The 22,319-nt window shown below is 41.4% G+C and overlaps 1 protein-coding gene across 1 annotated transcript; it reads left to right on the forward strand.

Moving 5' to 3' along the window:
• Window positions 1-15,384: 15,384 nt before the first annotated feature.
• Window positions 15,385-21,685, forward strand: USP51 (ubiquitin specific peptidase 51). Its single transcript, XM_072815662.1, is given in 5 exon segments — window positions 15,385-15,562; window positions 16,823-17,309; window positions 17,311-17,944; window positions 17,947-18,078; window positions 18,081-21,685. Coding segments are annotated over 4 exon segments (2,136 nt in total). The 5' UTR covers window positions 15,385-15,562; window positions 16,823-16,871; the 3' UTR covers window positions 19,013-21,685.
• Window positions 21,686-22,319: the final 634 nt, after the last annotated feature.

The following is a 22,319-nucleotide window of genomic DNA, read 5'->3' on the forward strand; positions in this document are numbered from 1 at the left end:
ATCTCTCGGTGTATGATCATCCATTTTCTCAGTCTTCAAGGGATGGGGCTGCTTGTACTACATACAACCCTGGGGAAAGAGTGGGATTTGGAATCAGAATGTTTGACTTCCCCACTTTCACTGAGCTGTGTGCCAGTGGACAAAGACTTTCATTTCTTTGAGTCTCAGCATCCTCAGCAGTAGAGTGGCTATTACAATGATAATACCTACTCAACAAGATGGTTAGGAAAATTAAATGAGGTACAGGGTGCGCAACTGCTTTGTATAGCGCAAGGAGGGACTAAGCAGATATTATGATTCTTATCATTGCTAAACATAATAACAGATAGCAAAGTGTACTTATGAAGCTGGTCACATTCCCACTAAGGTGGGGGAAACAAAGCTTCTCTGTCCTGATTTCTCCGGAAATTGCCGCAGTGTCTATGGCCAGAGGTTTATTTAGTCCGGGGGTCAATTTTCCTATTGTCATTTTACTGGAATGGAAGCTCTGTGAGATCAGGATTTTATTTGTGTGTTTGATCCGATTGCTGGTATATCCCAGGTGCCTGAAATGGTATCTCGTGCATATTAAACAGTCAAAAAATATTAGGTGTTATGAGTGAAGGAATCTTTTGAGAATCTAGTCAAAATAATGTCAATAATAGTGATGATAAACACTTGAAAGTTCATGAGTACGCCCACAAAGAAATCAGCTGACGACATAATATTACTTCACTCATCTTTGAATAAAAGATACATAATTACTTTAAAATATGAAGACCACCAGAGCTTGTGTGTGTGTGTGGGGGGGGGATTGCACATGCAATGAATCATTAATTTAAAGGTAAACTGCACAATGGCAAAGCCAGAAAAGATGTTGGGAAGCTCTGCAGATGTACAGGATTCTCCCCCTGATCCTGGGGCAGGTTTCCAAATGAGGAAGGAATGTAATTCACAGTTATAGCTCATGATAATTGAGCATCTGTTACATTCTGGGCATGTATTTATATTACCTATATCATGTAATTGCACCCTCACCACAACACTATGTGATAGCGTTTATAATCCTCCATTTCCCAAATGAGACGTCTGGGATTCAGAGAGGTTAGGAAACTTATACAGGGCCACGCAAGATTTCTACTAAGTGGCAGAACAAAGATTTGAAATCAGGTCTCACCAAGTCCAAAATATGCAGTTTGCTCTCAAGTATTAAATGGCACTGCCGTCCATCATCTGTGAGCTGTTTCAAAATGTTACTACAGGATATGCCAGGTTTTAGGTGAAGTTTGAAACCACTAGAAGGATATAGGCACCAAAACTGACAAAGAGGCACATGAGATTCTGCTAACAGAATCTCAAAATCTAATACAGTATTCTCTGCTGTGCAAAGACAAAACAACTTATTTGTTTTCCATAACTAATCCTGCTTTTCCAGTACACACTCCAACGGATACTAAAGGTGGGCAGGTAGACCACTTACATTTCATGATTAAAGACTCTTCAGGCTCTTCCAGTTTGGCTTCTTCATTTCAGGCAATTATTCAGTCAATTCTAACTTCTACTTACTTCTTCTCCTCTATAAAATGATGTCTGTGGATTGGAGGACAGAGTGTGGCTTAAGTGATGTCTGGTGGTGACCATACAGAAGTGTCCTCAGCCTGAGTGCTATTCTTTGGATTCTGATTATGTGGCAATGTAAGTTGAATACTGCTTCCTAACTGGACTTTCCTCTTGCCAGACTTATGGATCCCCTTGAGATTTTGTTGCAACTCAAAGTTAACTCCAACGTGGGTGCCTAGAACGACATTCACTACAACAATGGCCTCTGGTTGTTTTTCATTACACACTGTGCACTAGGTTGAATAGCGTGCCCTCAAGATTCATGTCTATCTCAGATTGTGACTTTATTGGAAACAGGGTCTTTGCAGATGTTAGGTGTTAGTTAAGATAAGTCCTTACTGGGATTAGGGTGAGCCCTAAACCCAGTATGACGGTTGTCATATTAAAAAAAAAAATAGAGAGAGTGACGCATAGAGGGTGGCTCAGCGGTTGAGCGTCTGCCTTCGGCTCAGGGAGTGATCCTGGGGTTCTGGGATCGAGTCCCACGTGGGGCTTCCTGCGTGGAGCCTGCTTCTCCCTCTGCCTATGTCTCTGCCTCTCTCTCTCTGTGTCTGTCATGAATAAATAAATAAAATATTTTTAAAAAGAGAGAGAGAATACACAGAGACACAGACTCACTTGGAGGAGCACACCATGCAAGGATGGAAGCAGAGATTGGAATGATGCATCTACCAGCCAAGGAAAAGCCAGGATTGCTGCAACTCTTCAGAAGCTAGGAAGAGGCAAGAAGGGATCTTTCCCTAGGGGCTTCAGAGGGAGCATGGCCCCGCTAACTCCTTGCCTGAGACTTGTACGTCCAGAACTGTGAGAGAATACATTTCTGTTGCTCTCAACTACACAGTCCGTGCTAATTTGTTACAGTGGCCCTGAGAATCTAATACATGCACCAGTAAGGAGATTTTGAGCACATACCTCCAACATGTTTGTTATCTATTAATTTACAGATTACATACTGGCGACACTGTATTAGTATACAGTGCACATCATAAAACATGTGCTAAAACTAGGAATTTTAAAAGGATGTGATAAAATTAAATATGCTTAGAATTTCTAGTGCTTCCTCTCCACACCTAAATGCTCTTCTTACCCACCTCATATGTGTACACATCCCACTTTGCAGACCAGTATGCTCCAAGATCCCTTCACCTCGCTTAGAGTCACTCTGATGTGTTGAACAGTGTTCAGTTGTTTTCTGTATCCTTCCAAAAGGCTGGTAAAATAGTCTTAATATCTCCTAAAGCAAACGGGAGCTGAGGAAGTTATAGAAATGTACATGTGGGTCCAATCTCTCCATATCCATTCTGAGTGAAGTGCCTTCACAGACTACAACAGCGCTTTTGTCTTCCAACAGTCATATTGGCTCCAGTGTTGTTGGCACATGCTGCCTCTGTACTCAGCTTTCAAACCCATCTAATACCACCACTTACAGGACTTTTCAGAAGATGATTTTAGGACACAGATATCTATCTAATAATTCTCTCTCTCTCTCCCTCTCCTTCCCTCCATCCTTACCTCCCTATATCCTTCCCTCACCTCTCCTTTCCTCACTTCTTCTGAGAAAGAAACACTTTCATTCGCTTCTTCTTTCTAAGAGTCAGTGGCCTAATTCTCCCATATCATGTCATTCTTCCTCTCAAGGGGACGTAAACACTTTCCTCCACCCCAGGGCCAGAATGACTATTGGAAGGTGAAAGACTTATTGCAAAAATAACAAAAAATATTTACATTTATTATTTCAAACTAGTATTACCATTATACGACTTTGCTTCTGGAACTTATCCCATCCTGTGAGCAAAAGATGGTGCGCACTACCTCTGGCCTCTGTCACCCCTACTGATCCTACTTAGATGAGAAGTGTCAAGCTGGGACTGATCCTTTCTTGAATATAAAACAAGAGGAAATGGCAGTTCATCCAGGATGAACATGATACCTGATACACTAGTCTCCAATTTCTACTACCGTTCCTTGGAGAACCTAGTAAGATCTGAATGGAGTGGGTCCAAGGGGTTTTTATTTCCTGGGAATATGCATGGACATGTTTAAGAATCTTCCCTTTTGGGTAGAGGAGAGCAATCTTTCCAAGGGATCCTGACAAGATTCACCACTGTTCTTCCAGTGCACTAGTTGTAAGGATGGAAAGTAACTGACTGAGGCAATTCCTGGGACTGATGTGTGTGTTTGTGGGTCAAAAATTGATGGGGAGGGATGAGCCCTAATTCCTATAAATGGAACATGGAATATGTACCCGTTCCGCAATGACAATAAAAACCAGGGTATATGGTCTGACTAAGGGTCCCTTGTTTCTATTTACATCTCTATTTTTCACTATTAAAGTTATAACACATTAAGCACATTAGAGCATTTTTTTAAATAGAAAAAAGAAGAAAGGTATGACCCAAAACATGCCCAGACCTGACCCTCTGGCGCAAGGACCAGAAAAACCATGACTGCCATTATGCCTCAGCTGGGCTTCTAAACCAGGATCCCTTTGTTTCTCCAGTTCTGGCAAGAGAGTGAGCAGAGTGTATTTTCTTCAACAAATAAACGGCATGGAAAAGATGAGGGGGAAATGTAAAACATTAAAAGACTAAGCCACATATCAACCATACACAGTGCATGGGATTTTTCCGATCCTAATTTGAGCAAACAAACTGTATGAATACATAAATCATGTGTAAATACAAGTTTGATGAAGCAATTGGGGAAATGGGACATTGTTGGGTAGTAGATGATGCTAAGTCAGTCTTGATCATTTTCTTGGCTTTGATGCTGTGCCGTGGTTCTGTTAAAACCGGTCGGTCCTTATCTACTAAAGTGTATTTCTGGATGGAATGAGTTGATGTCTACATTTTGCTTCACAGTACTCCAGAGAAACAAAACAAAACAACATTTTTGTTAAGTACGATGGGAGAGAGATGAAACAAGAACTGAAGAAAGCTAATGATTGTTGAAGTTGATGACTCTTGAGCTTAATGGGTACATGGAGTGCATTGTACTTTTCTTTCTGCTTTTATGTGTTTGCAATTTTCTACAATAAAAAGTTAAAGATAAAAAATGAAATGCTTGGATTACTGAAGGTAATGTGGGGGCAGTAAGAGATGAGGGACAGAAAACATACAAAATAGTCACGTTCATGGGAAATGAAATATGAAAAATGCCCGTGAAAATATCAGTCACATATTTACAGACGTTGTGCCAATTGCAGATTCTGGCAGATATAAGCCATCCTTAAACAAATGGTGCTGGGAATAGCTTTGCAATTTTAAACAATGTTTATTTACTCAGAGAAAGAGACTTGAAAGGAGGAGATGTCTTCTTGATTTCTTAAACACACTTTAATTTAGAGAAATTTTTTTTCTGTTCTTGTTGAAGGACACGTAAAGAAATTTTGTATGCAATAATATGCCCCTCTGGTAAGAATACTGAGCGTGGTGTGCTTGAAATTTTCTTACCTAAAAGAAACCAGGTGACAGGAATTATTAACTCTCTCATATGTAAGCTTGGTAGAGAAAATAATTGAGGTGCAGAGAGGTGTTTAGGGGTCAGAACAAAGGGCACATCTCTTAACCAAAGCCAGCACCATCTGCAATGTAACAGTAATATAGCAAGGGAATCTTGTACTCTTAGGAACTTCTGCATTAGGGGATCCTCTGTCTCTGGGGATCCATTACCCTGGGACAGGGGATAGCAGTCTTTCCATAGTTCTTCACCAAGTATCACACCTATGTTCATTGCTGTGCCAGTGGTAGCTACCAAGTTACCAAATTTGTGTCCGTGTGTGTGCATGGGGGTGGTGGTGCGTGTGTGAACATGTGTGTGGGCATGTGTGTAGATGGAATGGGTCCTCGCTAGAGAGGGAAGGTGGGAAGCTGTCACATTATACAGAAACTATACTTTAAAAACAAAAATAGAGAAACGTGCTTTGAAAAGGTTATTATTTTCTTATCTTTTATTGAACATATAACATAGGCACATGACAACAATTTGAGAAAACAAAGAAAGAGGAAAGAAGGTCAAATGTCATCGCATCACCATACACCTCCACTGTTGGTACTGTAACAAATTTGCTCCCCTCTTGTAGTCTGTGCATATGCATGTTTTAGATGGCTATGATCATACCATAAATAGGATTTTATGTCCCGATTTTTTTACTTGACTTTAATTTGTGAATATAGGCATATAAATCCTCATAAAACTATAAAAACGGAATCACGGGACGCCTGGGTGGCAGGGTGTGATCTCACGGTCCCGGGATCGAGTCCCACATCGGGCTCCCTGCATGGAGCCTGCCTCTCCCTCTGCCTATGTCTCTGCCTGCCTCTCTCTGTGTCTCTCATGAATAAATAAATAAAAATGGAAATCACATTTGCCCACACACGAATCAGACTGCAGTTTTCAAAATGACAAAATTAGATGTAATCAGACCTGTCCCTGAAAATCCAAAGCATTTGACCTCCATAGGTCTGATTGTCACGGAAGGCATATGGAAGGAGCCCCAAGTCTCAATCACTGGCAAACCGTGAGATGGGGGCTGGCAGCAGGAGAGGAAAAGAGGATGGTCTAGGCTCACTGCGTAATGCTGGAGTTACTTGGCCTTTTTATCATCCAGCTCATACAGAGTGGGCCAACCCCTGCTCCTGGGTACTCAAGGTCATTAAAAATGGAGCTGCAGCAGGATAAATCCTAATGAAGAATCAGGGAAGCAACTGAGAGCTGAAGAGAATCTATCCTGATTTCCAGAACACCTTTCACCTCTAAATGAAAGCTGGCATGAGAAAAAAAAAACAAACAAACTTGAGACCACATACATGCAAAGATGGTATTGAAAAATAATTTACAAACAGTACAATCATGTAAATAAATACATGTGTCAGTATAGAGATGGAAATTTTAAATATATTCTTTTTTTGTGCCCTGAATAAACTATTGATGATAAAACTATCTAACATACAATAGAAGTTGTAGCTCGACAGCCAACTTCTATTAAAGTGTATGGACTTGGCTTGATCCGATTTCTAAACTTTTTTTTTTTGCAGCTCTGTCACTATAGGGAGCATGTTGAGGTCCACATTTTCTTCCTATTTTCATTATTTTAATGTCTGGTTTTTCAGAATGTTACTTCTCTCTGTTGGTTATTTGAAGTAAGGTGGTAAACATAAAGTTTATTGGAAAAAGACTTTTGCATATTCACTTTACATCTTTTGGTGGACCAGCCAGAGATCATTGAACATGATGACTTATCACCAAATAAAACATTTGGGAAACTGACAGGTCAGCTAAAATCCCTGACTTTCTCCCTAGCTTTACACTGGTAACATCTTTCCAAATGCCAATACTTTTTCACCTGAGTATTTTCTCATTAACCCCATTCTCTCAGGCACAGATAATAAAGTTTGGTAAATTTTTCATATGGTGTTCTTTCCGAATTTCATATTTTAAGTAGAATTTTACAGAGCTTTTCTGGTTGAAACAGTGGAAGGGTAAGGGCACCTAGTTGGCTCAGTCAGTAGAGCATGCGACTCTCGATCTCAGGGTCCTGAGTTCAAGCCCTATGTTGGGTGCAGAGAGTAATTTTAAAAAGAGAAGAAAGAGAGAAAGAGAAGTAGAAAGAGAAGAAAGAAAGAAAGAAAGAAAGAAAGAAAGAAAGAAAGAAAGAAGAAAAGAAAGAAAGAAAGAAAGAAAGAAGAAAAGAAAGAAAGAAAGAAAAAAAGAAAGAAAGAAAGAAAGAAAGAAAGAAAGAAAGAAAGAAAGAAAGAAAGAAAGAAAGAAAGAAAGAAAGAAGGGAAAAAAAGAATCTGAGAAACAGTGGAAGGGTGAACAACTGACCAGTTGGCTCAGGACTATCCCAATTTTAGCACTAAACACCCTGTGTCCTAGGAAACATCTCTCCAGCACATAGAAAGTTTTGCTTTTCACAGATGGATACAAAAGGTTGGGGTGGGGGTGTACAGAACTCTTACAGTAGCCCCCACAACTCTTTTGGCCCTTGGGGCTGAAAGCAATAGTGCTTTTAGTGTCAAATGGACACCATATGGATTACAGTCTTTCCTAGTTGCTATGGCTGTTTTGTCTCCTGACTGCTGATACTGACAACCATAATTTGGGGTTCACAATAATGATCATGCATTTTGCATCACCCTGTGAGATGTGACTTGAGAATGCAACTTAAGCATGTTGTCATCCTGAACATTGAGTCCTTAGTCTGACACTCAGGAGACACTTAGGGAATGGCTATGGAATAAATTTCCAGGTATTTGTCACACTGATAGACACATAGATGTGTGAAATGATGCTGTACAAGTGTATTCTTCGCAGTATGATTGCAATGAGAAAAAGAAGGAAACAAGTAATGTACCTACCATAAAGGAAATGGTTAATATTATCAAGGTGCATAAGTTTTGCAGCCATGTGAGTATGTTATCTTTCATTTTTAAATGATTGATTGAATGATTGATTTAGAGAGAGAGAAGGAGGGAGGGAGGGAGGGTGCATGATGGTGGAAGGACACACTGAGAGGGAGAGGGAAAGCATCTCTAGTAGACTCCTGGCAGAGCCCCCATTGAGGAATGCTCATATGACCCTGAGACCTTGACCTGAGCCTAAATCAGATAGGATGCTTAATTGACTGAGCCACCCAGTAGCAGCCTGTAATTCTTCTCCTGATAATCTTATTTTTGAAACTCTAATTTTCAGGGTGCCTGTGTGGCTCAGTCTGTAAGCATCCACTTTTGATTTCAGTTCAGATCATGATCTCTGGGTTGTGGGATTGAGCCACCATCCGGCTCTGTGTGGGGTATCCAGGCTGCTTAAAATTCTATCTGTACCTTTCTCTCTGTCCCTCCCCTTCCCTCTCTAAAAAAGTTATTTATAAATAATAAATGAAAAGTCTAATTTTCATTGTGCACCCTAAAATGCATTGTTAAATGTTGTATATATTTAAAATGATGACATGATTGTTTGACATACATATACATATTGAAATGATTATTTCAATCAAACTTATTAACACATTATTCCCTCACATAGTTAGCATTTTTTGTGTGTGATGAGAATACCTTAAGTCTACTCTGTTAGCAATATATTAGTATTTCATATGGTATTATTAACTATATTCTTCATGTACATTAGTTCTCAAGACTTATACATCCTATACAACTGCAAGTTTGTGATTCACTTTGTTCTAGTTTGGAATACTTTCTATGATATACTGTTAGTTTAAGGAACACTGGAAAGCATGATATTTATGTTACTGCTGCATTGTTTTCAAAATGAAATAGGCAGTACCCATTTCGGTTTGTATTTCCATAGAAGATTTTTGGAAGGATACACATGAATCTAGGAATAGTGGTTGCCTCTGGTAGGATGAAGTTTAATGACTAAGGTCAGGAGAAAGAGGGAAACATTTCACTATGTACAGTTTTGTACTCTTCGAATTTTCTTCTTGTGCATATTATTATCTATTCAAAATATCAATTTAAGAACATAAATCATTCCTTCCTAAAATTATATAACTGATGGGTTTTAATGTCAGATACATAGTCTTCTATTTTACACATTCTTGTACTGTTGGAAGTTGATATAGACTACTTTATCTTTTTATAACGCTATGACATGGGCTAGATAGATGTTCATTTTTATATTTCTTTTGTTATCCCAGAAATTCAGAGAACTCATGACTCCTCTATTTAACTTCAAAATTGGAATATTATCCAAAATTGGTGGTCTCTTGATTTTATATGTTTTGTTTTTTAATTTAAAAATCTTAGCATTTTAGATATCAAAATATTGTACCCAGAGCAGCCTTGGTGGCTCGGCGGTTTAAGTGCCGCCTTCAGTCCGGGGCGTGATCCTGGAGACCCGGGATCGAGTCCCACGTCGGGCTCCCTGCATGGAGCCTGCTTTTCCCTCTGCCTGTGTCTCTGCCTCTCTCTCTGTGTCTCTCATGAATAAATAAATAAAAATAAAAAAATCAAAAGAAATATTGTACCCTTTGACCACGTCAAAAAGAACAAAGAAGTGAGAAGAAAAAATTAACATAAAAGTTAAAGTATTCAGTACTAGTACCAATTATGCAATTTACAGATAATGGGAAAGTAGTGACTGAGTACTTCTTAGAAAATAGAAAGTACAACTGCACTGGCTACCAGGAGACAGGTCAAATCTGTAGCCAATAAGCTCCATCAATGTTTCTCAGCTATCACTGCAATAGTATGTCTATTTAGCAGGGCTTGGCATGACATCTAATCTGTGTACTGTCTGAATATCAATTCCACATTTGTGCCCTTCTGCCGAGCCTCCAGGTAAGCTCCTGTTTCAGAATCTTTTCATAGTCAGACCTGAGGAGCTCTTCAGTTATAGCTCTAGTATCCTTGTCACTCCTTTATTGGAACATGCAGTCTGTTGGTTTCTTCAGTCAATGAGGTTTCCTTACTCTCACACAGATACTCAGTAATTTACTAAGAATCGTGTGGAAAGACAGTGAACTAAGCCATATACTCCAATTTTATTCCACCATCCAAAGAGCAAATACCATATGATTTCACTCATATGTTGAATTTAAGAAACAAAACGAATGATCATAGGGGAAAAAAAGAGAGAGGCAAACCAAGAAACAGACTCTTAGTTATAGAGAGCAAACTGATGGTTATTAGAGGGAAGGTCTGTGGGGGATGGGATAAATGGGTGACGGGATTAAGGAGTGCACTCGCGATGAGCACTGGGAGCTGTATGTAAGTGTTAAATCACTAAATTGTACATCTAAAACCAATATTACACTGTATGTTAACTAATGAATTTAAATAAAAACATAAAAAAATAAAACAAAGAGCTGAAGCAAATAAATGATAAGGAGAGAGAATGTAGCCCTGTGTCAAAATTTCTGGAGGCTCCAGGGCTGGGAGTCCCCATTTTCATCTGTATCATCCTGGGTCAATATGAAATGATCCCTCCATTTTCCCATCTGTAAGGTGTGGATAACAATACCTACTTTGCACCACAGGTGATACAATACATTCTAACGGGTGTAGAGAGAAGAGCACATAATATGCATGTAATAACAGGTTTGTAACAAATTTGCCCACTAAGCAAACAAAATATTCAGGGCATTATGAAGCAAAAGGGGTCATGATATGGAATTCAGAGAGGTCTGTGCATATGAACAGGAAAATACCCATGCCTTTATTTTCATTTACCTTTATTTTTTTAATAATAAATTTATTTTTTATTGGTGTTCAATTTGCCAACATACAGAATAACACGCAGTGCTCATCCCGTCAAGTGCCCCCCTCAGTGCCCGTCACCCATTCACCCCCACCGCCCGCCCTCTTCCCCTTCCACCACCTCTAGTTCGTTTCCCAGAGTTAAGAGTCTTCATGTTCTGTCTCCCTTTCTGATATTTCCTCCCCATTTCTTCTCCCTTCCCTTCTATTCCCTTTCACTATTATTTATATTCCCCAAATGAATGAGACCATATAATGTTTGTCCTTCCCCGATTGACTTATTTCACTCAGCATAATACCCTCCAGTTCCATCCACGTTGAAGCAAATGGTGGGTATTTGTCATTTCTAATGGCTGAGTAATATTCCATTGTATACATAAACCACATCTTCTTTATCCATTCATCTTTCGATGGACACCGAGGCTCCTTCCACAGTTTGGCTATTGTGGACATTGCTGCTATAAACATCGGGGTGCAGGTGTCCCGGCGTTTCATTGCATCTGTATCTTTGGGGTAAATTCACTTACCTTTAACTTAATTTAAGCATGTCCTTCAATTATTAACCTAGGCAAGAAACCACAATAATATGATTAGTACATGTGGCAATATCACCAATATTTTCATATCCCATTACATTTGTTTCACATTTCTCAAAGTATCATTTATGCTCATCACTATTTTAAAATATGTTATTGTGTCTATCACTAGATACTATTATTTAATGCATTAATAAAGAAACATGTTATCAAATTATGGTCTTTTTTAAAATTCAAAACCGTAATTCAATATAATAGATGTCCGTTATGCTTCTCTTCATTTAACTTTATGTATTTATAAAAAATATTATTCTTTTAAGGAAGCTACAGGCTACATCAAGCTGCCAAGGTGCCAAAAGTTTGAGAATGTCTGTGCTAGGAAATGTTTTGAAATGAGAATCCATGGGGAAGGAAAGGGATTGGACCGACATACTGGATGTTTTCATATATGTTATCTCATAGATAGGAACAATACAGAGGCTTCCATGGCTAAAGCACTGGAGTCATGAGGGAAGAAAGTGAAGATGAAGTTGGGCATATTTGGGGATAGGGAGAGTTGGAGTAAGTTGGAAATTTGCCATTTTAAAAAACCAAGAGGCTACAGAGAATCACCATGGGTCTGTGAGCAGGAGAGAGCACATAGAAGTGGTGTTTGAAGCTGTTGCTTTGGAAGGCCGGAGGCAGACTAGCTAGGAGCTGAGGCACAAGAAAGAAAGGGAGCAGAAGAAGGTACCCAAAGGAAAAGAGGGCAGAAGGTTGGCAGATAATGTGAGTCCCCAAGGACCTGAACCCAATCCACAGCCCTCTTCCTGCAAACCTAGTCAAGGGCAGGCAATGGCTGTAAGTCTGCCTTTTAGAATGCTGGCCTCACAGAAGTGAGGTGATTAAGAGTCCCCAGTTGGGGGTGAATGGGTGATGGGCACTGAGGGGGGCACTTGATGGGATGAGCACTGGGTGTTATTCTGTATGTTGGCAAATTGAACGCCAATAAAAAATAAATTTATTATTAAAAAAAAGAGTCCCCAGTTGGGAAAAAGATGCTGTGTGAAGTTGCAGAGCGCCTGTTCTATAGGTCCTAAGGCACCAGGAGTGCAGAAACAGGTTTTATACAGATCCCTCTCTTTCCAATTCTACTCACCTCAAAACCACCCCCAGCACCTGCTGTAGTTAGGAAAACATAAAAGAAGCCAAGATAATACTCCTGGGAAACCAGCCACACCAGAAAGGGTTCCTGCTACTAAGGCCAGAGGGCCTTGACTTGTGGTTCTTTATACATTAGCCCACAACAAGTGGTTCTCAAAGTCTGGTCCCTATACCAGCAGCATCAACATTTAGCACCAGTATTAGCTGGTTAATTGTCAGAAAACAAACTACTGGGCCTCACCATAGTTATACAGCATTTCCATCTAGGTCTGTTAACCCAGAAATAAGCAAGTCTTTTGTTAGCCATGGCTGAGAAAATACCTTTACCTAGAAAAAAAAAAATTCCTTCTTAAATTAGTCAATAGTTCCAAAGAGGTTTCCCGCCAAGTACTTTTACACGATTGTGATTTCACACGTTTTCCAGCTACACTTCTACAGGATACCTTCTTTCTTTTTAGATGGTCTCTTCATAACAAAGGGGCAGGGTTAGAAGATGGTGAGGGGCTGGGGAAGGATCCAAACTGAGGGACCCAAAAGGACCTTTCTTAAGAGAGGCTGAGTCCAGGGGGCACCTGGGTGGGTCAGTTGGTTAAGTGTCTAACTCTTGGTTTCAGCCCAAGTCATACACTTGGGCTAGGTATAAAATGAGGAAATCAGGAGAGAGACCAGATCCTTGGAGATGGATGCAAACCAAAGTCAACTCTGGAGATGGAATAACCCCTCTGGGATTACTTCATGGCATCCTGAAGACCTGCTCCCTCTCCCTGTCATAACCCTTAGGGTTCTTTTGTCAGGAAGTGGATCAGAATCACAAGGTTTAGTTTGGGTAGAACAGGCTAATTTGTGGGGATGATGACTGGCTGTTTTTCAGGGAAGGGTGGCACTTCTGGGACTTACAGGGCCACTAAGCTCTCTCCTTACCCCATTCCAGACTTCTGCCAAGGGAGGGACACCCAGGACAAAGGGTAATTCAGAGGGAGGGAAGGAAGTAAGGGAGATAGGAGGGACTCCCCCTCAAGCTACCAGGGGTCTTCATCTTCCCCTGTGCCATTCAACCACTTGCCAGCAAGAGGGCATGCCATTTCCTTTCTGTGACCCTGCCTCCCCTCAAATTTCTCTTGGGTACTCACTGGTGACTCCATTACTGCTTCTTTCACCTATTGCTTCCTTGTATGTATGCTCTTCCATACTGGTACAATCTGTCTAAATCCCAAGTCAAAATCTCTAATATTTACACAAAGCCAAGTTCCATGGTGTTGGAAAACTCTGCTATTCTTGTTATTATTACTTACTAAAAGTCTTTTGTAAACTCCAGAGAAAGACAAACTAGTCTGCCAAAAGGCACATTGGTTTAAACAGGTCATCCCATCTCCTGAAGCTCCTCTAATGAACACTTAATTGGATCCAGAGAAACTGAAAATTATAGCTTGAAAACAGTAAGCCTCCCCTCTCTGGTGTGAAGTTATGACAGCTAAAGCCATGAGAGTGGCAGTGGCCTTTCCAGTCAGCCACATGGCCATTAACTAACTGACTTGGGGGCCAAGTATCTGTGAATTGGAAACCTCATTAGGATTTATGCTAAGTTTATGTTAAGAACTGCTAACAGGTCAAACCAACTCCTTTCTTACTTGGGAAACTGAATTGTAAAAATGATATGTTGCTTGCTTAAGTTTACAAACACAACTAGTAATGGTGGGAAAGTATAAGAGCATTGTTCTCGTCTTCTAGGCAAATGTTCCTGCAAACATATTCATCTGAAGACTAACTCTTACTTGAATCTCTCAATCTATAGTCACTCTGGGCTATGGGACAGTTATGGTGGTTTTTCTCTCCAAGATCATGATGATCTGTGCCCATTCTGAAGATTCATATAGATTACTGAATCTCTTTTATGTCTTAAAATCACTGACATTCATTTTGGAAAGGCACCTACGATATCACCCCTGAGCCTGAGAGAATTGAATCCTAATCCTGAGGCTTAGAAAGGAGGTGCCTGACTGTTCCAGAGAGATTAAATGTAGCATTAAACATCTTCACTGATGAGCAGGAATATCCTTGAGATTGGACAGGAAGGACAACAAGCCCTAGAGATAGCAGCTTTCATGGGAGGTTGTAGCCTTGGATGTTGTATCTGTTAAAGAGAAGGAAAAATCTCCTGGGCTATGAACTCCTGGAGGACATAAATCTTTTTATTCTGTATTTCTCACAGCACAACCTAGCACAGTAATATAGTCATGGGATCCATGTACACTTGTTGAGTGGGTGTTCCCATACATGAACTGCTTAGGAGGGGATAATCTGGTGAACTGAGTGATAACTTTGAGAGAATCTTGAAAGAGAGAAGTGTTCTCTTTTTCTCTACTCTAAGTACCAGGCATTTGCTATAGGCAGATTTTAAAATGCGGACTGAGAAACAGATGTGAAAGAAACAGGTGCCACAAAGATCCTTTACTTTACATATATTATGATTTAGTGTTCATAACAGGTTAGGATCATTATTCCTACCTTTTTTTTAACAGGTGACACAACTAAGGCTCAGGTAGATTAGGTGTTTTATCTGAGCTCACGCAGCTAGCGGGTGCCTGGGCTCTCCCACCTGAGACTGAAGCCCTTACTAATGGTTCTTCTCACCACTCCGGAATCATATTCCTCTCTTCACTTAATTCCCATAGATCCAATTTTGATGGATCCCTGAGGGATTCATGCCAGAGAGCTGCCATCCTTGAGACCACCCAACCCCCACTCCAATGAATCTTTTTTCTGCGGAGTGCTGGCCTGGAGCCAGGTGAGACCAGAATCTACATGTCAAGGGTTTTCTCTAGAATCTGTCGCTGTGGTTACTTCCAGTAGAATCTGTTCCAGGAAGAGGTCTGACTAAGCAGGATAGCGTGACATTCATCATGCAGGAGAGCAGAATCCGGGGCTGGGGGCCACATGTCGAGAAGGGAGGGGCCGGGGGAGGCCCCCTTCTGACCAGCCCTGAGGAAAGGTCAGGGGAGAACGCTGGCTGAGGAGTGCCTTTAGCAGCAGCTGCTGACGTTCTCTATCACGTGCCTGTGGCCCAAGGTAACCCAGACCTTTAAACAAACAGCGGGGCTGGGGGCGTTGCGGGGCCGGCCTTCGTTGCGGGGCCGGCCTTCGGCGGGAAAGGACGGGGACTTTGGGGGTCGCACACTGAAGACGGGGCGGTGAACGCTTGGAGGGTGTGAGGAGTCCAAATTCTCAGAGGAATAGGGAATGAAGGAACTGAAACAAGAAATGAAGTGTGAGAAGGAACACAAGTGTAAAATGAGCGTGAGAGGGCCCAAGAGCTTGGCTGACCAAAAGGGCGCTTGGAGGTAGGGGCAAGGGTGTAACACACCCAGACCCAGCAGCATAGGTAAGGTGGGAGTAGGAGGACACATTTTTTTCCCTGAGCCCATTTTCCGTAGGTGGTTCCCTTTTAGCTATTTTTTAAAAAGATTTTATTTATTTATATATATATATATATTTTTTTTATGATAGTCACACAGAGAGAGAGAGAGAGAGAGAGAGAGAGAGAGAGAGAGAGAGAGAGAGAGAGAGGCAGAGACACAGGCAGAGGGAGAAGCAGGCTCCATGCACCGGGAGCCCGATGTGGGATTCGATCCCAGGTCTCCAGGATCGCGCCCTGGGCCAAAGGCAGGCGCCAAACCGCTGCGCCATCCAGGGATCCCAGATTTTGCTTATTTATTCATAGAGACACACACAAAGACACAGGCAGAGGGAGAAGCAGGCTTCATGCCGGGAGCCTGACGTGGGACTCCATCCATAATCTCCAGGATCACGCCCTGGGCTGCAGGCGGCGCTAAACCGCTGAGCCACCGGGGCTGCCCCCCTTTTAGCTATTTTTAAGGTAAAATGTTGGCCCCAGTTTTTTTGTTTGGTTTGGTTTGTTTGTTTAGAATATACGGAAAGAACGTCAGAGGAAGCTGTACCAAAGCAAGGCTGCTCAGGGCTTAGGAAACCCAGACAGAGGGTGGCGCCTTTTTTAAAGATTCCATCTCTACCCTAAAGCTCAGGCCGTACCACACCCCACCCCCCACGTTTCCTCCCTCTGTCTGCCTCCTTTTCGCCCACCGCAGCCCCCCCTCCCCCCATTCCCAGTACGATCGGATCGCCTTTAAACCAGGTAATCGCCTTAGTCTCCACAGCAGTTCTGGGAGCTCCTGAGTAGAGGGGGTGGAGTGCGCAGCGACCTCAGCCCGAGCTCTTGGTGGGAGGGGTGCCGGGGGCACTAATGGCGCGCCGCGGCCATGACGCTGGTCAGATCATTCACAGAAATCACTTGTTTCATTCCATTTACAGTCGCAGCTCCACTGCAGACGCCTTTCTTCTCAGGCCGGACGGTGAGGTGATGGCCCAAGTTCGGGAAACTTCCTTGCCCTCCGGCTCTTTAGTCCTCTGGAGCTCTGGAGGTGGGGGAGGAGCCTCTCCCGAGGAGAAGGCCAAAAAGGCGGGGGAAATTGAGAAAGACGCGGTGGGGGCGACAAAGGCGTGTTCAGGCCAGGATGCTAAGGAGATGAAGCTAGAGCTGCTACAAGATCATAAGCCTGTTCCTGAGGATAACTTGACGTGGAGTGACAGCGGAGGTGATAAGGAGGTGCTCCCTTCGTCCCCTCCTCGCTGTTACATCAGCTCTTCGCCCCTTTGCCAGCGCCGCAAGCCCCGCCCAAGGCCCCCAGCCTCGGCCCGCTCCCGAGGCCCGCCTGGGCTCTCGGCCCCACCCCAGCCTCCATCCCATCCTCCCCCTCCCCTTCCCCCACCGCCTCTGACCTGACCTCAGCCCTGGCGACCCCAGGGCTGGCCTCAGATGCTGCAAAGCATCTGACCCTGGATCTAGGCCTCAGATGCTGCAAAGCTTTTCTGGTGGCCTAGGTGGCTCTGGGGATCGAAGTGGTTTAGGGGACTGGTTGCTGGAGGTGGAGTTTGGTCGGGGTCCTACGGGGTGCTCTCATGTGGAGAACTTTAAAGTGGCTAAGAACTGGCGGAAGAACCTGAGGCTGATCTACCAGCCTTTCGTATGGAGTGGGACCCCAGAAACTAGGAAACATAAGGCAAAGACGTGCATTTGTCATGTATGTAGTACCCGTATGAACAGACTCCACTCTTGTCTCTCCTGTGTCTTTTTTGGCTGCTTTACTGAGAATCATATTCACAAACATGCAGAAACAAAATAGCACAATTTAGCTGTAGACCTCTACCATGGGGTTATATATTGCTTTATGTGTAAGGATTATATATATGACAAAGACATGGAATGGATTGCCAAAGAAACAAAAGAGAAAAATTTGAAATTATTAACTTCCATCTCAACAGATGTTTCTCAACAACAGTGTATAACATCAGATGTTGAAGAGAAGCATTCAACCTGTGAGTCAAAGGAACAGGAGCCAAAATTTGTGAAACTCAAGAAAAAGAGGAGAAAAAAGTCTATACTGTAGGCCTGAGGGGGCTAATCAATCTTGGGAACACATGCTTTATGAATTGTATTGTCCAGGCACTTACCCATATTCCTCTATTGAAATATTTCTTTCTCTCTGACAAGCATAAATGTAGAATGACAAGCCCAGCTTGTGTCTTGTCTGTGAAATGTCTTCTCTTTTTCATGCTATGTGCTCTGGGAGCCGAACTCCTCACATTCCCTATAAGTTATTGCATCTAATATGGATTCATGCAGAACATTTAGCAGGGTATAGGCAGCAGGATGCCCATGAGTTCCTTATTGCAATATTAGATGTGCTGCATAGACACAGCAGAGATGATAATGTGGAACAGGAGGCCAATAACTCCACATGCTGTAACTGCATCATAGACCAAATCTTTACAGGTGGCTTGCAGTCCGATGTCACATGTCAAGCTTGCCATAGTGTCTCTACTACAATAGACCCATGCTGGGACATCAGTTTGGACTTGCCTGGCTCTTGCGACACATTCAGTTCCCAGAATCCAGAGAAAGCTGACATCACAGTGAGTAGGGATGACCACATACCAGGAATTCCCTCACTCACAGACTCCCTACAGTGGTTTACAAGGCCAGAGTACCTAGGAGGCAGTGCCAAAATCAAATGCAGTAGTTGCCAAAGCTATCAGGAATCTACTAAACAACTCACAATGAAGAAATTACCTATTGTGGCCTGTTTTCATCTCAAGAGATTTGAACATGTAGGTAAACAGAGGAGAAAGATTAATACTTTTATCTCCTTTCCCTTGGATCTGGACATGACTCCATTTTTGGCCTCAACTAAGGAGAGCAGAATGAAAGAAGGCCAGCCAGCAACAGATTGTACATCCAATGAGAATAAGTATTCCTTATTTGCAGTGATTAATCACCATGGAACTTTGGAAAGTGGACACTACACCAGCTTTATCCGGCAACAAAAGGACCAGTGGTTTAGCTGTGATGATGCCATTATCACCAAGGCTACCATTGAGGACTTCCTCTACAGTGAAGGGTATTTACTGTTCTATCACAAACAGGGTCTAGAGAAAGATTAGTCTTAGGAGACCACTTTCCAGAAAAAAAAAAAAAAAAAGTAAAAGAAGTGAATATACAAGGATCCTGAAGTGACACACAAACCTACCTGGAATGGACCATGACAACACCCATACAACAACAAGCACCTCTTGAAGTTTCACAAGAATCTACCTGGCATGGACAAGGACAACAGCACCTATATTACAAGTAGCACCTTGATATGAAGAACCTATTTTACCATGGCTTATGGATCTGTAAGAGGAAAAAAAAAATACTAGTGACCATTCAGCCTTAAGAAATGGGAGGAGTGAGAAGAGGTTGAAAACGGTCATATAAAGCATAATTAAATGAACAGAATGCTTTAGGTGGGGAGAGTGGGAATGGAGATGTTCTGCCAGTGCTATACTGTATATCATTTGCTTCTACAAAAATACCATGGGAAATTAGACAGTATTCGTACATTAACAAAAAGCTTCTCAATTGGGTTCTAGCTGTGGCTGATTAGTCAAATAGTTTGAGAAAAGGATATTGTAAAAGAAAATTTCAAAAGCCTTAAAACATTTAAAAAGAAAAAATATTTTTTTTTATTAATTTTAAAAGAAAATATTTTTAGGGCAGCCCCGGTGGCACAGCGGTTTGGCACCGCCTTCAGCCTGGGGTGTGATCCTGGAGACCCGGGATCGAGTCCCACATCAGGCTCCCTGCATGGAGCCTGCTTCTCCCTCTGCCTGTGTCTCTGCCTCTCTCTCTCTCTGTCTATGAATAAAATAAATTAAAAAACAAATCTTAAAAAAAGAATATTTTTAAATGTTGAAAATTTTAACTATATTAAAAGAAATATCTTAAAATTTAAATTTTTTAATTTAAAATTTAAAAATTATTAAAATAAAGCTTAAAAATAAATTTTAGAAATTTTTAGTTTTAAAAAGATAAAATGAATAAAAGAAGGACAAAGATAAAAAATGAAAGTTTACCAAAAAAAGTGAAAGAAAGTTATAAAAGTAAAAAGTTAAAGGAGAAGGGAGCTCTTAAAAGTTTAATAAAATGTTAATATAAATAATTTTTAAAATTAAACCATAAAATGTGTGTTGGAAAATGAGAGGTTAGCAAGATTCATGAATAGTTTAAAATATAAAATTTCCAAAAATACAGAATCGAATGAAAATTCAAATATAAGTTTACAGAAAAGTTTTAAAGGAATAAAATTTAGAATAATTCAAGACAAAACTTGTTTTCAATTGTTTTAATTTAAAAAAAATTTAAAAAGGACAAGTTAAGAGAAAAATAGAGAATTTTAAGATATATAGGTAACTCTAAGGAAGTCCAATTAGAGGGATTTAAATAAAAACTAAGTATTTATTTTTTAAAAAATATTTTATTTATTTATTCATGAGAGACGCAGAGAGAGAGAGAGAGAGAGGCAGAGACACAGGCAGAGGGAGAAGCAGGCTCCATGCAGGGAACCTGACGTGGGATTCTTGGGACTCAATCCTGGGTCTCTAGGATCACACCCTGGGCTGAAGGCGGTGCCAAACCGCTGAGCCACCCGGGCTGCCCAAAAACTAAGTATTTAAACAAAAAGGATAAAAAAATTAAAAATTTTAAGACAGAAATAAAAATACAAAATTAAAAAAACATGTAAGTAGAAAAAATATTAAATATTAAAATATTTTAAAACTTTTTAAGTTTTTAAAAGACATTCTTTTTTAATTTAAGCATCTAAAAATACAGGTATGAAAAGTAAAAGGAGGACATAGGAATAACAAAAAAAGGCTGGTTAATTTTTTGTTGCATTTTATGTTGATACATAAATAGAATTTGAAAAAAAATAGAGTCCTTTAAAAAACAACAACAACAACAAAAAAAACCAAAAACAGAGTCCTAACCATAATTTTACCACTCATTTTTGAGATCACTGCAAGGCCTGAACTCTAGCCTACCTTCCCTTTTCAGGTTCCAAACCCCATCTGATTTCTAAAGGAAGTAGAGCTGTTTCTTAGGAAGAATCAACTGCATCTCAGAAAGATAAAAATAGTAGGGACTATCTCACATTTAGAATTGCATTATTCATACAAATTATTTGCTACCAAAACGTAGTTCTTGATAGTTTAGTGGCTTAGGGATATTAGATCACAATTCAAATTCTGGCTTTGATGTTCAAGCCCCATGGCCTGATTGAGGAAGTAGCAGGGACCCATATCTGAGGATGTCCCACCCTTCTCCTCCTCTTCCTCTCCATGAGGAAACAAGACCTTTAAATTTCCATAGTAAAGCTGTGGGCTTGTGCTTGACAGTCCTACTCATTCCTTACTCCCTCTCTTTTTTCCTTATTCCATCACTCCTGCCTGGTTACCTGATCCACTTACTTACCTACATCTCTGAGTCCCAGCCTGTGGAGCTCCTCCTTTGACTGTTTACCTGGTGGCTTTTATTCCTCCTTCAAGACCCAACTCACAGATGGCTTCTCTGGAGCCTTTCTGAATGCTCTAGGCAGGTATAAATTGGAAAATCGTTCCTTCCTCACCCCTCTGTCCCTGCCACTGTGCCTCAAAGTACTTTGTCTGTACCTCAGTAATATTCTACTGTGATTCTACTGGAGCTTTGTGATTGTTTGCCCCTCTGCACTGAGCATTCTGAGAACAGGGGGCCAAGCCTTATTCATTTCCGTGTTAATAAATGTTTGTTGAATGTGAGGATGAATTCTGTTATTTGCTCTATTCACCCACCCAGTAGTATGATCTCACCTATTTTATCCATCAAGCCCTCATTAAGTGCCCTGTGCTATAATACAGTGTGATAGGGTTGTATCTTCCCCCAAAGGCAGTGTATGAAATGCTACTCGGCTGCAGGAGATTGCTTAAGAAGGGAGGTGCTCAGTGAGGAAAGAGCCAGGTTGTGGGGAGAGAGTACCAGGTACAATGCAAGGAAAAGAACAAAGTAAGAGTTGGTAGTCATGAGAGACTGGGTGGTGAGGGGCAGCAGAAGCTGAAGGTGAGGCTGGCCTTTCTGGTATGTGTGCGGCAACACTGTTCCTCACCAGTGTCCCTGAGCTCCCCATGGTGTCTCTCACCTTATGATTGTGTACCACACCTCTCCATGGTGTACTGTACTAGTTTACCTTCCCAGGGGACTGTGTATCTTGCCATTCCATACTATTTTATATCACATGGCACACCATGTCACCATGACGGTGACAAGGGAGTGATACCTGGCGGCTGTGTTTAGCGAGGCAGTTGTAGTTTGTCTGCTTAGCACTCTAGCCCTTCCCCCATTCCTTGTGGTTCTGCTGGCGCTATTGACCACCATGCAGTCCTCCTCTCATCCCTC

Source organism: Canis lupus, chromosome X, assembly GCF_048164855.1.
Source record: "Canis lupus baileyi chromosome X, mCanLup2.hap1, whole genome shotgun sequence".
Classification (NCBI taxonomy): domain Eukaryota; kingdom Metazoa; phylum Chordata; class Mammalia; order Carnivora; family Canidae; genus Canis; species Canis lupus.